At 33.3% G+C, this 15,559-nt stretch overlaps 2 protein-coding genes across 2 annotated transcripts; one reads left to right on the forward strand and one right to left on the reverse strand.

The window, feature by feature from the left end:
• Nucleotides 1-1,387: 1,387 nt before the first annotated feature.
• Nucleotides 1,388-10,853, forward strand: LOC110712956 (WD-40 repeat-containing protein MSI4-like). The gene is made up of 15 exons (XM_021891416.1): nt 1,388-1,653; nt 2,443-2,506; nt 3,522-3,608; nt 4,208-4,270; nt 4,765-4,830; nt 4,946-5,020; nt 5,139-5,214; nt 6,917-7,112; nt 7,212-7,293; nt 7,727-7,800; nt 8,293-8,404; nt 8,487-8,561; nt 9,373-9,449; nt 9,819-9,918; nt 10,353-10,853. Exons 1-15 carry the CDS (start codon nt 1,532-1,534, stop codon nt 10,452-10,454), a joined length of 1,371 nt encoding a protein of 456 aa, XP_021747108.1. The 5' UTR covers nt 1,388-1,531; the 3' UTR covers nt 10,455-10,853.
• A 476-nt stretch (nt 10,854-11,329) lies between these two features.
• LOC110712957 (probable serine/threonine-protein kinase PBL16) lies at nt 11,330-15,211 on the reverse strand. The gene is made up of 6 exons (XM_021891417.1): nt 14,820-15,211; nt 14,069-14,364; nt 13,837-13,972; nt 12,432-12,568; nt 12,178-12,301; nt 11,330-12,071 (listed from the first exon to the last, which is right to left on the reverse strand). The coding sequence occupies exons 1-6, from the start codon at nt 14,884-14,886 to the stop codon at nt 11,695-11,697; spliced, it is 1,137 nt and encodes a 378-aa protein (XP_021747109.1). The 5' UTR covers nt 14,887-15,211; the 3' UTR covers nt 11,330-11,694.
• Between the last annotated feature and the right edge of the window lie 348 nt (nt 15,212-15,559).

The raw sequence follows: 15,559 nt of genomic DNA on the forward strand, positions 1-15,559 counted from the left end.
TATTCCACAAGAAAAAATGGGATCAATCAAATTCCTCAATTATTAGAACAAAGATAAAAGATAAAAAGATAAAATCATTGGTTAACGCCTTCTCCTAACTTTAAAAATGAAAGTCAAAGTAAGTTTGCAAGAGCTTTAAAAAAAAGTGTTTGTAATTTAAGATTCCGATGGAAAGAGAAAAAAGAAAGAGGGAGAGGAGGGGAAAAGAAAAACACGTTAAGAAAATCGAAAAGGTCTAGTGGAATCAGCTTAATTCTTAAGTTGGAGAATTCGAGGTGTTTGGAAACTAGCTTTTCAGTTGGTTTTTGTCTTCTTCAAATTGGTCAACACAGCTGTTAGGTTATTGGCTTTTTTAACTAGCTAAAAAGCTGGCTTTTAAGCCAAAAGCTAGCTGGCTTTTGACTTATGGATTTTGGCTTGTTGACATAATTAAATTTTGATTAATAATAATTAGTCATAATAAATGATAATTAATAATTAGTAATTATTAATTATTAATTATTAATTACTAATTATTAATTTCGTTGATACATAAATTATCAATTTAAAATATTAGTAATTTATAGTATATTATTATTGATAATTATCAATTTATAACTAATACAATTATTGTTAATTAAAAACCAATAATTAATTAATTTATGAGTCAAAAAAATAATTAATTAATTAAAATTATAATTAGTTATTAAAAAATTATTATCTATAATCAATAACTAATGTTAAAATAATGACTAATGAGTGTTGTGTAGTTTGACAATAGCTAGCACCCAACAAGTCAATTTACCTAACACTACAACTTTAGTCAAACTGACAACTCAAAAGCCAATCAAAATAGCCAGTCAAACCAACTAACTAAAACAACCGACAACCAATAGCCAACAGCAAATTGCCAAACAGGGCCATAGAGTAAATATAGCGATAATTAGAGTTGTGTTGGACTTAGACAAGCTAAAGATACTTTAGAGGTGTTAAATTAGGTTAAGTTCAATTGATCTAGTCATATCAAGTTTAACTTGGATATGAGTCATGCGATAATAATGAGTTTACATATCGTAAAAGTCAATATTTAATTCAAGTGACTTTCAAATTAAATCGAAATTAGTTAAAATTTTTAATTCGATCTCGCTAACGAGCGCCCCGGGGCGTTAGATAAGGATAAATTATATTGGTTGAAATGGTATTAAGTTAGGAATTTATGACAAAATCACGCATCGTTCGGTGTAATTTTACTCTAATATTTACACTTTTATTCTCTTATCTAACGCCATGGGGACGCTCATTAATTTTTGCCTTATTTAAATTCTAATCAGGTCGGGTTAGGCTCGAATAAGCGGATCATAAACTAAAGTCACAAATTCACAATCATCTCTCTCTACAATTCCAGACACAGACACAAAATAAATAGGGTCCCCATACTCCCAACTCCCAAGTCCGTAATTTTATAGTGTGTATTACAAGTGCAAAGCAGCTCACTTCAACTGTAGACAACAAGAAGAAGAAGCAGAATTAGAGAAAGTTAGAGAAGAAGAAAATGAGAGGAAAACATCAACAATCAGCAGTTGATGAGAAGTACGCTCAATGGAAATCTCTCGTCCCTGTTCTCTACGACTGGCTCGCTAATCACAACCTCGTCTGGCCTTCTCTCTCTTGCCGGTATTCTACTTTTTTTAGGGTTTCATATTTTCTCATTTTCCTGTTTCGCTCTAAATTCTGGAAATGTTGAATTCTTCATGCCCTAATTTGGCGTATTTTGTGGTTTAGGTATTGTATTTTGACGAATTTGTTGCATTTTTTTTAGTTGTTGATTGTTTTTGTTCGTCTTCTTTTGTTGTAATGATGAATTTTTGTGTCCAAAATGGTTGACTTAGTTCATAATTGACTTCATTTGCTGGAAAATTAAATATATCAGTCTAGGTTCTGTTGAGAAATTAATAATTTTGTTTGTTTGTTTCAAAGTTGATACTTTTGATTGTTGTTGCGGATTTTCGGTAGTGTTGATATCGTGCCGAACTGAACCTTAAACGTCACAGTTGTGTTTCAAAGTTGAAATTTTTTTGTAGTGTTGATGACTTGATGTTGTGATGAAGAATGAAATGAACGTAAATTGTCCGCCTTTGAAATTATTTGGCAGTATGAGTGTTATGGAACTACCTTATTTTCTGATTTTGTAGTACATTTGTGCAATTTTAGAGGTTTAATGATAAGTAGTATTCCTGCATTTTAAGGTGTTATAATTGGCATTTTGAAGTTTGAACTTCTGAAGTATGATGTTAATTTCAGAGTTAAAATAAAAATAATAAGCAGGTCTAATTGTGAGGAGTTAAACACGACAAACTCACTTCAAATGGGCGCAACTTAATTATCTGTCATCCTTATAATTCACTTCAAAAAAACCTGTACTTTTAGTGTGGCTTGAGTAATTGTGTTCATGGCCTTGTGCAGGTGGGGCCCGCAGCTCGAGCAAGCTACTTACAAGAACCGGCAGCGTCTCTATCTCTCTGAACAGGCATTTTCTGCCTTTCCTCCTATCTCTCTCCTTTTAATCTTAATAGTGGTTAATTTCATAGTACATTATGAATTTATAGTAAAAAATAAATAATAAAAAAAAAAATTGCCTTAAATTTCGTGCTTATATGTTTTCATCTTATTTTTTCCGTGTTGCAATTCTTGTAGAATTTCTTTTCAAGTTCTAACTGACATGATTGAGAGACCTCCCCTAATACTTTGTTTCTCAACAAGTATGGAGACGTCTATTGTTATAATGGATGCAAGAAAGATTAAAGAAATCAACAAACAAGAACACAAATCTTATTTCGTTCACTAATGATGAGTTAGCTATGTTCACGGAGAGGTGAGAGGAGAGTTTTATTGATCTTGAGGAAAGTACAATTTATATAATATTTCCTAGGGTTAAATTGTTAAACCCTTAAGGTGTTTATATAGTACTCCTAAAATGGATTAGGCTGAATGTAGGCTCAAAAACAAAAAACCATAGCCTACACAACAAATAGAGAGTCATTTGAAGGGGGCTAACTGATTTAAGGCATATTCAAACCTCTATGATGGACAGTATATCAACTTTCAATTGTAATGGATTACATATAACATGTCACTAAATAATTATTATACCTTATGTAGTTATGTTTTATTTGTTGTGAAATTGTAGTTCAGTTAGGTGACTTTCAGATTACAGGTCTGATGTAAGAAAACCATCTTTGCTTGTTTGGTGGGGTTGCTTGAATTGCTATAGGTAAAAGCCTCATTAGAGGTGTTGGCTATGGCATGACATGGACCAAGCAATGGCATCGTTAACGATTAGATTTCTGTTTTTTCTGCTACTTGATTGTTCATCTCCAATGCTCCATTAAATTATTTATATTTGAAATTTTCTTTTGCATGAACTCAGCCAATGTTTGTTCAGAAAGTTGCATTCACATATGATTGAAATTTAAATCTTTCTTTGCTCTTTTATAAAATGGTCCTTTTTAATTATGATGGTTTTTCTCTTTGTAATTGTTCAGACCGATGGCAGTGTGCCAAATACACTGGTGATAGCTAACTGTGAAATTGTAAAGCCAAGAGTTGCTGCTGCAGAGCATATCTCACAGGTGATCTTATTATCTTATGTAGTTCCCTGCTCTCCAAATTAAGTGTTTGCTTGACCAACTTTTCTTACTCCTATTTCATTTTACCTGTCACTTATAGGTGGTTGTTAGTTTTGTATATATATATAATAACTAATATTTCGTGAGTCTACTTACGAGACAGTTTTTTCGTAATTGAGTTCAAAACTATTTATTTTATTTTCATTATTGGTGTGCTTTTCATCTCGAAAGTGGCAAGATATGATTGAAGGATGTAGAATTTGCTTAATATTCCTTTTATCCCAATTTCTAAGTACACTTTGTAATCTGTGATTGTGAGTCACTTCTGTATTGGACACTGGAACAAGGGCACAAGGCGTTCCAGTTATATATATATATATATATATATATATATATATATATATATATATATATATATATATATATATATATATATATATATATATTTCTTGAGTAGATGAAGCATACATATAAATGTTGTTAACAAAAAATATCACCCCATCCCATCCTGATTCATAATAATTGAAATGCCTTATTTTGTTGATTTCCTGTTCAGTTTTTCCATTTGATGATTGTAATATGTTAATTTCTTTTTGGTGTAGTTTAATGAAGAAGCTCGCTCTCCATTTGTGAAGAAGTACAAGACCATTATACATCCTGGAGAGGTGAGGAAAAATTGTTTATGAATTCTAGAGCTCTGGTTGTACAAGTGTACAGTATTAAACTCGCTCGTATATGCGTATTTGTATTGAATTATGTTCATATTTCATGCTAGAGCCTTTGCTTGGATTTATATTTTATATTATTTGTGATTTTGTGTCTGTGACTGATGGCTACTTTTCAAATGTCCTTTGTTTGTTTGTAACTTGTAAAATTATGAATAACACTATTCAAGCCTGGTGCCCTGGATAGGCTGTTTTTAGAGAGTATTCAAAAAGATGACAATTTAAGTGGAAACATAAAAAGTTGACATACATTATAGCTTATCTTCAAATGTAATCAACTTAGACATTTGAGAGTGTGTGCCTTTTCTTGAGTTGGTTTTACTCTTTATAAGTGGCTTGACATCTTATGAAAGAACTTACTCATTAGTGTTAATTTTAGCGCATGATTTCCTTTCTGATGAGAACTTGAGCAATCATCCAATGTGTTTTAACAGGTGAACAGAATCAGGGAACTTCCTCAGCATAATCATATTGTTGCCACCCATACAGATAGTCCTGATGTAAGCTTTCTCTAGACATACAGTAAACAATTATTATCTAAATGTTATTATTATCCCTTGTTCTATTTTCATGTATTTTCTGTACAAAAGAAGTTTATATATGATTGTATTTTAGGTTTTGATTTGGGATGTTGAGACTCAACCCAATCGCCATGCTGTGCTAGGAGCAACTCCTTCTCGTCCAGATTTGGTATGATTTTTATTTTTATTTTTTTCTTGTTCATTTCTCGGTATAATATATTTAGGGTTATTCATTGTGCTTTAATTTCAAGGAACATGCAAGTATAATATGTCATGCTCTCTTGCAGGTGTTGACAGGACATAAAGAAAATGCCGAGTTTGCTCTTGCAATGTGTCCAAAGGAACCTTATGTGCTCTCTGGAGGTGGGGAGGCTGTATTATTAGTACTTCTAGTTTTGACTTCATCTTGATGCTCGTGTGATATATTTCTTTTTTTTGAGATCACATTGATGTTAATATGCTATCATGTTTTCTCATAGATTTGATATCATCTTGGAATGTCTGACTTCATGGATTCTTGAGGTTGCTATTGGCTGGGTATTCTATTCAATGCCCAATCATATCGTCTTATATTGTAGTAGTTTTTTTTTTCTTTTTCTTTTTCTTTTTTTTTTTTTGGGGGGGGGGAGGTGGTGGAGGGAGGAACAGGGTAGGATCTGGGAACAGTGTTTGTTCATTCACTAGGTGCGAATATTCATAATTCATAATATTACAAGCACAAAGAAAATCTGCCAATCCAAAAAAATTGCGCCCGCAGATAACTAGTCTACGCAAGCACATATCCTCGCCGTACTGTCTTCTGTTGCATCCATGTGAAAACTAACAAGCGATTCAATTATTTGTAAATCCAGCATTGCTCTGTGGAATTTTGGGGTGGTTTTGGTTCAAAGTGGGTTGAAAAATCAAGTCCGGCTTATCCAAATTATAGTTATGGTAATATATGTTGGATCATATTCTATTTGTACATAAAGTGTTCCTAGATGGTCTTCACTCAAAATTAGGAAGTAATTTTTGAATATGAATGAATGAAATGCAAGAAGTTGGAAAGAGGGAAAAAGGTAAGAAGTAGTATACATGAGATTGGGAAAAAACTGACGCGATAGAGAGTAAAGTGAAATAGTGCTTAATAATTGTTTTTTCTTAAATGGGAAGAGGAGCTTATGTAAGAATGTACCAAAGTAGTAATCAGGTGGTTTTTTATTTTATTTATTTTTATTTTTTTATTTTAAGAACAGAGAGTCATTAATCTGATTGTAAAACATATTATGATCCTGTAGATATTTTGAATTTACTTCCCTAGTGGTCAGTAGTAATACTCCTTGGGATATTACTCTCTCTTAAGGAGATTTTTGTTTGATTCATTCCTTTTTTCTGAGAGCTGTGTTTAGGGAAATGTAGCATACCACATTACCACTAGGGAAGTGATTTTCTTAAGTGGGTTGTTTTCTCTTGAATTGTATCAATTTAACCTGACCACACTGTTTTACCCTAGCACTACATCAAGGAGGTGGGATACCTATTAATGAGATTTATAGGCCTGTTATATGGTGTGCCATTGACATCATAATGTTTTTCTGAGAGGGGTGCCTTTAGGCTTCATGGATGAGATTCCAGTGTTGAATGTACGATGATGGGGTATTACTGCCTTATTGGGACTCAACTGATATAAGGAAATTCTGTGGTTTGTTTATTAATGTGATTGTGTGTGTTGTTTTTGCCATCATTACTGTTGCCTTCAACTTTATATAATTTTCTATAAGTCAGATGGAAATCTATATAGGTAGATGCCGATCATTGGCTGTACATAATACCATTTTTTTAGCAGGTCTGTGAAAGATTCATATTCTTCTCATAGGACAAGCTTTCTTCCTGCTTTAAATATCTTATCTATGTAACTCCTCTTATATACTCCCATAAAAAGCATGTACAAAGATAGATAATTTTTATTAGCAATAACAGCAGGATGCTTGAAAATGGAGCTCCATAAATTGTACTTGCATCACTTGCTTTTAGTATGCTTGAATTATATTTGCAAAATTTGTCACACATAGCTATAATTTTGCAGGGAAAGACAAGTCCGTAGTTTTGTGGAGCATTCAGGACCACATAACAACAACAGCCTCAGACCCTTCAACCAACAAGCCTCAAGGATCGGGGGCGACAATAGTGAAACAAAATGGTGAAAGCCCTTCTGTTGGACCTCGGGGTATCTTTCAAGGCCATGAAGATACTGTGGAAGATGTGCAGTTTTGTCCAAAAAGGTGATTTTCCAATTTAATGTTATTAGTAAAGTGAAAATTTGACTCTTGAGTTTTGCAGTGTTGTCATTTGGTTTTGACTCTATTGCAATTATCTTGAAGCTCTCAGGAGTTCTGTAGTGTTGGAGATGACTCTTGCCTTATACTGTGGGATGCTCGGACTGGGTCTGATCCAGCCATTAAGGTAGAGTTGTCATTATTTTTTGTGTTTTTAGCAGGACTTGATTATTTTATCATAGTTACAAACATGCAAACATGCACATGTGCTCATACATAATATCATATACTATGTATAGTAGCAGATTTCAAAATGTATCTTTACTTTTGAGCTACAAACATGAATGGCAAATGCTATTTTAATTTGGTTTAATTGATGAAATTTCCATTTGAACTCAGCAGTAAGAATTTTATATAAATTTATCTAATACTATTGTAAATTCCCTTAATTGATGCTATTGTGATAGTGATTTTCAAGGGATTTTCTACCCTTTCAACTAAATAGACTATATGTTTGTTTCAAGTCGTAAACTTATCTTTTAAATTTCGTTATTATTATATGTAATTAACTCTGATTCTATTTGTTACATGACTTGGTGCTTTGGTCCTAAATTTGACAGGTTGAGAAGGCTCATAATGCCGATCTTCACTGTGTTGACTGGAATCCTTTTGATGAAAATTACATCCTCACAGGGTATGCTCTGTATCACTGATTTTTCCATTCATGCTGTACTTCCTCTGTTTCACTAAATTGTAACACTTCTCATTTCACGCTTGACATTGCATTATTTCAATCTCTAATATTTTTATTTATCAATAAGTGTATATTATAAATTTTGTTTGAAAGTATAAATTGAGGTGAATCTAATAAGGTCCCACATGTCTATTTTTCCATAACCATAAATCATAAAAGTTGGTCAGAGTAGAGTATGTGAATATTGCACAAGTCAAAGTGTTGCAATTTTAGTGAAACAGAGGAAGTATTAGGTTGCTTCATTTATGCATGAGATATGATCATCTATTGTATATCCATATGAGAAGAAGGATAGGCGTATAGTTTGATCCCTTCGGAGGTCAGTCTGGGAGGTCAAAATATGCACAGCCTTACCCTTTCTAGGTAACAGTAATAACACTTATAGTTATATTTTTGTAGGAGTTGACATGGCTTCTGTGTTATTTTCTTCAGATCTGCTGATAGCTCTGTTCGTATGTTTGACCGGCGTAATCTTACTTCTGACGGAGTAGGATCACCTGTTCACAAATTTGAGGGCCACAAAGCTGCTGTTCTTTGTGTCCAGGTTCTAAAAGTTTTTCACATAATGATTGTAACCACATTCTATAATCCTGCAAATTCTGTTCTCAACACATCCTTAATTTCAGTGGTCTCCTGACAATCCAACTGTCTTTGGAAGTGCTGCAGAGGATGGTGTTCTCAACATTTGGGACTATGAGAAGGTAAAGAAAATCAGCAGTTGCTCTTGTAATGTTTTTTAGAGACCTGTGGATAAAACAACTATAGGCAGAGGGTTTCAGGAGATGGGAATTAGTTTAGTTGCTTGGACTTATTGTTTAACTTTTGTGCCGAAAGTTACAGTAAAAAGAATCTGCCAGTGTTCTAGCTTTTGATTTCATATTCTAGTGCCTATTGTATTTGTCAATTGCTGAATGCTCTCTTGCCCCTTTCCTTCTTTTAATACATATGAACATCTGCTAATATCTGTCTGAAGATTATTTGAAATTGACTTTTGAATACATATCAACCGTGGCAAGGACATCATCTATTTAAGTCATAGATTTAGTGTAAGCATATGGGTTGTATTGTTTCTTGGGCATAAGCTCAGATAAGTTCTACAAATAATAAGTTTGGACACACTCACAAATGAGTTCCGCCACAGTGGAAATAACTTAAAATTATCTAATAAAGTTTAGACAAATGAGTCAGATATAACTCAGATAAGTTCAAATAATACGAGTTAAAGTTCCAAGCTAAAACAGATTCAGACTAGATAATTTGAGACTAAATAAGCCAGATAGAACTAAGTCTTAAGATTTCTGTGCTTTGCTGATATTATAATTTCTTGGCATGTGTTATTAAAGGGTTATCCGATCGTGAATTTGTGACATAGTTAATGATTTTACAATATAAACTTAGATATTTCAAGCATTTCATCTTAATATATCCTGGTGCTTTTTTTTTTTTTTTTTTATCCGCATTTTTGTACCACCTGTACAACTTCTTTGATATACCCTTTGCTATTTTTTCCAGGTTGGTAAAAAGAAAGAGCGTGGGGTAAGAACACCAAATGCTCCTCCAGGTCTCTTTTTTCAGCATGCTGGACACAGGTTTGGTTTTTCTTAATATGTTTCTACATGATATATTCATTTCTTTTGTGTTTATAGGATATTTTAAGGACTCAGAAATTTTTCGTTCATCATATCTTTCTACATGTTTCATTAAATTATTTTCTCTACAAATACTTTTGTGTTGTCATATTGTAGAATAATTGACATCAAGTGATTCAAGTCTATAAAAAAATTTAACAGTTCATGGTTCTGTCTTATGCTAGTGTAAAAACGTTTTTGATGCAAATTTGATATTAGCCATTGTTTTCAAAAGTATTTTGTATGTTTTCTGACTGCTTTGTTTTTTCTAATAGATGAGGTCTTGAAGCCTTACAACTGAACAAGTTTGCTTTTCTGAATTATATACAGGGATAAGGTAGTTGATTTTCATTGGAATACCTATGATGCTTGGACTATTGTGAGTGTTTCTGATGACTGTGATTCTAGTGGCGGTGGTGGAACTCTACAGGTACCAATCATCTCTGATTGCTACATATGCACTAGATGTCCTGACTCGTGAATAGTGACTATCATGACCTTAATCATGATATTAGCTCATTCAAAGAGAAAGAAATGTGTTTTAGTTTCATTTAGGTTGAAGTGTTTGTTTTGACGTTGCCGCATCAGCCTAAATTTAAATTAATTCTCCGCTTTGCTGCTAGACCTAAATTAATACTGAAGCTACTGACAAGCCCTTTTTTACATTAGTACTTTGGCTTTGTTCAGTCAAAGCCTTAATATAAAGAAGCCAGTAAGTCCTTTGATTTGAACTGACAAAAATCTACAATTAATTTGAGGCTGTATCAGTCTTCTGATAATCTGATTACCTCATCATTCAACTAACATAACTTTGTTAACTATAAACAGAAACACTGATGTCTTCTTACATGTATTTTACTGCAGATATGGCGTATGAGTGATCTAATTTACCGACCAGAAGAAGAGGTTTTAGTTGAGCTTGAAGAATTCAAGTCACATGTTGTTACATGTGGTTCTAAATCATGAGGTGAAATAAGCAGTGGTAGAGTACATGGTCTTCCAGGTCCCATGAATGTGTAGAGTAGACAATGGCTGATGAGAGCTGAAATCTATTTTAGTTATGTAGCATGCTGATGCAGGAAAGTTAAGGAATGGGACTTAGTATTTATGGAATTTAAGGGTTATGTTTTACTTTGAGGGTGTTTGGGGGTGGTGGGGATCTTTTACCTTGGTTGTGGAGTGTTATTTGTAATATAAACTTGTGAATCTGTGTACTACTAGATTGAAGTATGATAGTATGTAACTAGATTAGGCTGAACAGCACTACATCAGACAGCAGCTTATTATGCTTGATTTCTAGGATACAGATATTGCTCTAGCTAAATTCCACCTTTGCAATATCTATATCTAAGGCTAGAATTATGGTACTCCAGTGTTCCTAGAATTAGGTGCACCCAAACGGCCAAAGACAGGTAAAGGAGTTGATATAGTTGGGAACTTGGGACTCTCTGTTTGGGAGTCGAGCAATCCTTTGTATGACATCGACTTACTTTGCAATTACGTATAAAACTCAACCCCTTTTGCTACCATAAAACTCGACACAATTCTTGTCACAATCTAATTACCATCTTTGATACTTGTCTCCTTCCCTCTTGTCCATGTTTTCTCCTCTTTTGTAAGTATTACAACATAACCTATCAGGCTATCACCATCGCTATTGGGCACCCTTTTAGAAACAAAAAAAGAAATGAAATCAAACCTATGTAGCCTATAACTGACTAGTAGTGAAAGCCCTAAAGATTTCAATCTTGTGTGCCCTTTTTTGGCATGGAGAACATTTTTAATTCAAGCTCAAAACTTTATTCTACGTAAAATTGAAATATTGTAGCATGCCAATTATATTCTTTTTTGTTACTAAATTGTTTAATTACACAGTGAAATATCTTGTACACAAATTAGCCTAATGAAAATCAGATTATCCTTTAAGAATAATATCAGGCTTTTTAGCTACAAGGTCCTAAATCCTAATACATACTTCGTACAAACTAAGGACAAATTGTGAAGGTTTTATGAAGCCAAAAAAAAAAAAACTTTTTCAAACAAGTTTATCAATCAACTATCCCACCTCCCAATTACTATGATCGATGATAAATTAGGTAAAACCTTGGTTAGAAGGATACCTAATTCATAACATCTCATTGTTCTTAATAAAACAAAACATAACTACATGCCACAAACAACAAACCTTAGTTTATAGTACAAGTAACTAGATAGTTTTTGGAACCTCGGCTTGGAAAGTCAAAGTGGTTTGACCATTCAAAATTTGAGGTTCATTGTCATCGATCTGAAGAGGTTCAAGAGAGTCTACTATATCGCGCATAAGTGGTCTAGCCTTGGGGTTGCGATTCAAGCAATGATAGGCTAACATAGCTGCCTTTTGTGCTCCTTTTACAGGATAATCTCCTCCAAGTCTAGGATCTATGATGTTAAGTAGTTTTTTCTTCTCTTTAAGTAATGGAATAGCCCAATCTGTAAGGTTTTGCTCTCTTGCTGGTCGCGACTTGTCTAATGACTTCCTTCCGGTGAGAAGCTCAAGTAAGACTACACCGTAGCTGTAAACATCACTCCTAGGAGTTAAATGACCTGCAATTACACATCCACCGGTAACTTGCTTAATAACACTGTAATAGACTAATAATAACCTATACTCCCTCTGTTCAGAATTAATAGTCATATATCGACAGTTTACCTGTCATGATATATTCCGGAGCTGCATATCCATATGTTCCCATTATACGAGTGGAGACATGAGACTTGTCGCCAACTGGCCCATCTTTAGCAAGGCCAAAATCCGAGAGTTTTGCATTGTAATCCTATAATGTCGAATGTTCCCATATATATATATGAATGTTGAACGGAGTAAATAAGGGTGTGAAATTAAGCACATTTGCATGGTAAAGATAGAAAACATAGGGTAGTATAATTAAAACATAAGTTTCCCACCTCGTCCAACAAGATGTTAGATGTCTTAAAGTCTCGGTATATGACAGGCTTCTCAGCATCGTGTAAATAAGCGAGTCCTTTTGCAGCACCAAAAGCAATCTTCATTCTGATACCCCAAGATAGGGGAAGCAATACTCCTATAATAAAATTATATGTTACGAGTTAAATGTATACAATGTTGGTAAACTAAGCGAGAGTGATGGATAGCTCAAATGGTTAGAGCTTCTCTCCCAATTCCTGAAAATTTAAGAATTGATTCTCATCACCCGCCCTTATAGCGCTCTAAACATCAAAAAAAAAAAAAAAAATGTTGGTGAACTAAGTAATGGGTTGATATCGACTTGTCTAAATTTTATGTTATTCATTAGGATAGCCCGAGTGAGGGGAATACTTTGTGCATAACTTTATTTACTAGTCTAAATGTTGTTCAAAATATAAAAATTTGTCCTCGTATTAAAAAAAAAAAATATTCTGTAAAAAATTGTAATTTAATTGCATATTTTTATACTACCTCTATATTATTTTACCAAGTACTTTTATAAATATACTCACTACTACCTTATTAGATTCCTCCTTTGCTCCCTACCCAATTTTTTTTTTCCTAAAATATGTGTAATCTAATTTCGTGATCAGTCCGAAATAATAAGCTGAGTATTATAGTGATCAAGTTGCGAATTGGAATATATGTCATCACTCAAAGTAGAACCATTTAAACCTTTCAAAAAAAAAAAAGCAGAACCATTTAAAAAATATACGAAATATTATAAATGTGTATTTAAATTTTATTTTTAATGCACATTTTAATCCTTACAATCGGACTCTACGTACATTGGTAGCAAGTTACATTTATGAAAAAGATAATCCAAGTTTATCAAGAATACATTCAGTCATTCACAATAAGCATATCACAGTTTTATCTATTTTTTAATTACAAATGTTTAATTACACAACATGCATAGTCATAAAATTGCAATCTATAAAAAAATAAAAATAAAAATAAAAAAAGTTTAATCAAGCAAAATACAATTTAGGTTTCAAAAAAAAAAAAAAAAAAAAAAAAACAAGTTACAATTTATGCTTCAATTTTATGCTCATTTGAGTTCAAAGTTTTATTTTTTAATTGCTCATTTTATATACAAATGAGCAAAACTTTCTACTAATTTTCAGTTTCCAAATGATTGTCCAAATGAGCAAAAACTGAACCGTATTGTTGCTTATTTGGGAGTTGGGTGTACCTACTTGACTACCTCTAGGTACACCTAGTTTAATATAGACACTTTAGACACCTAATTTCAAATTACATCTAATTGCAACAAACTCATATTAAATGACTAATTACGAACAACTAATTATACTATATTAAGCTATTAAACAAATTAACATGCATTGTATAATTAAAACTTACTTGAAAACAGATTGTTCTCCACACTGCCTCGTGACATATACTCATATATCAACACACGATGATCCTCTTCACAGCAATATCCAATCAACTTCACTAAATTAGGGTGCGAAAGTTGTCCAAGAAATATTACTTCGGCCTGAAACCCGAAAAGTCAAATTTGACCTATTATTTTAATTTTCTCATACTTTAACTGTAGTCGTGATTCTGGGACATAGGGAGTAATACGACTTACCAGCCATTCTCTGTGACCTTGATAACTATTGTCCCCGTCGTGAACCTTAACAGCAACTTGAATTGGTTGAATGCTATCTCTTAAATCTTTTGAAATGAAACCTTTGAAAACACTTCCAAAACCACCTCCTCCTAACAAATGATCTGGTCTAAAATTTTCAGTGATAATTTTTAGTTCTTGGAAGGTGAAAACTAGGAGTGGATTTGTCACTGAATCCCGGCCACGTAAATCTTCTACTTCCTTAGCATTAGAAGGCAATTTACTCTCATTGACAGCTTCGTTCTGGGTTGATGAATCTGAAAATTTCGTGCACGTTATTACTAGCTCATACGTCGAATAAGTTTGTGTACGAGTATATTGTATATAACAGGACATATTTAGCAAAATTTCATTTGTTGTCCAAAAGCCACCCCAAATCTAACAAAAGTCACTTCAAATCACTTAAAAATTTAACTACGCGTTAAAATAACAATTTTGAAACTTCGAGGTGACAATTGCTTTTATTGGACAAGCACACGTGGGCACAGCCGAGTTGCCGTGCCTCAAGATTATCAGCCCTATCAAACAACATCCCTTATTCCTCCAACTCTCATATTTTCTCATAAGAATCAAACCCTTTTTACCAGAGGCGTGTTGTATACTATACACTCGTACATAAGTTTTCGCGATTATTTTAATAAGAGACTAAAAATGAAGAAAGAAATAAAAGTAATTAGAAATGAAACAAAGAACAGAGAAAGAAAAAAAAAACCTGGTTTGGGATCTGAAGAGACTGTGTAGATTGAATCATGCCCCCATCTAAACCAACAATTACCCATTTTTCTGTAAAAATTTAGCTGTATTTTGGCATCCTCGATCGATTTCGGGTGCTAATCCTCTTGATTAATGTTGCACTTAAGAGCAGTTCTAGATCTTTCAAAAGGGTATTCTTGTTTAGAAAGGAAGGATAAAGAGATATACACAGGGAACTTAGAAGAAGTTGATGTGATCAAGTAAAATTGAGTGCCACTACTATTGACTGGTAAGTGCTTAGATTTGAAAACAACTAAACTATATTGGGTTCACACTCTTAATTGATGGGATATTATTGTTGTTAGTGCCCTTTAGTTTTCATTTCACACACCTCATCATCTTATCTCGGAATTTCCATTATATATATACTCGAGTGTAAAAGAGTGTGATAGTACCTGATATAGATTATGTACTATGTGAATGAACGTTCTAAAAAGTACACCCGTGTGTATAATGGAAATCGGACACATACCCCTCTATCTCCCTTAAGTTATGATGAGTTGAACACTAATTGGATTATTGGGTTTTGCTTTTTTGGTGCTTCTTTTTGTGTTTTCTTTCTTGCCCTTGAAGTGTGCGTGCTTTGTTGTGTCATGTGGGAGTTAGTGCGTTTCTGCGCATTTTCATGGGCTCACCACTCATCATTTTCTGTCCTTCCCCTCAAATATACAAAAACAAAATTAACAAAAAAACAAAAAA

Source organism: Chenopodium quinoa, unplaced genomic scaffold, assembly GCF_001683475.1.
Source record: "Chenopodium quinoa cultivar QQ74 unplaced genomic scaffold, ASM168347v1, whole genome shotgun sequence".
NCBI lineage: Eukaryota > Viridiplantae > Streptophyta > Magnoliopsida > Caryophyllales > Amaranthaceae > Chenopodium > Chenopodium quinoa.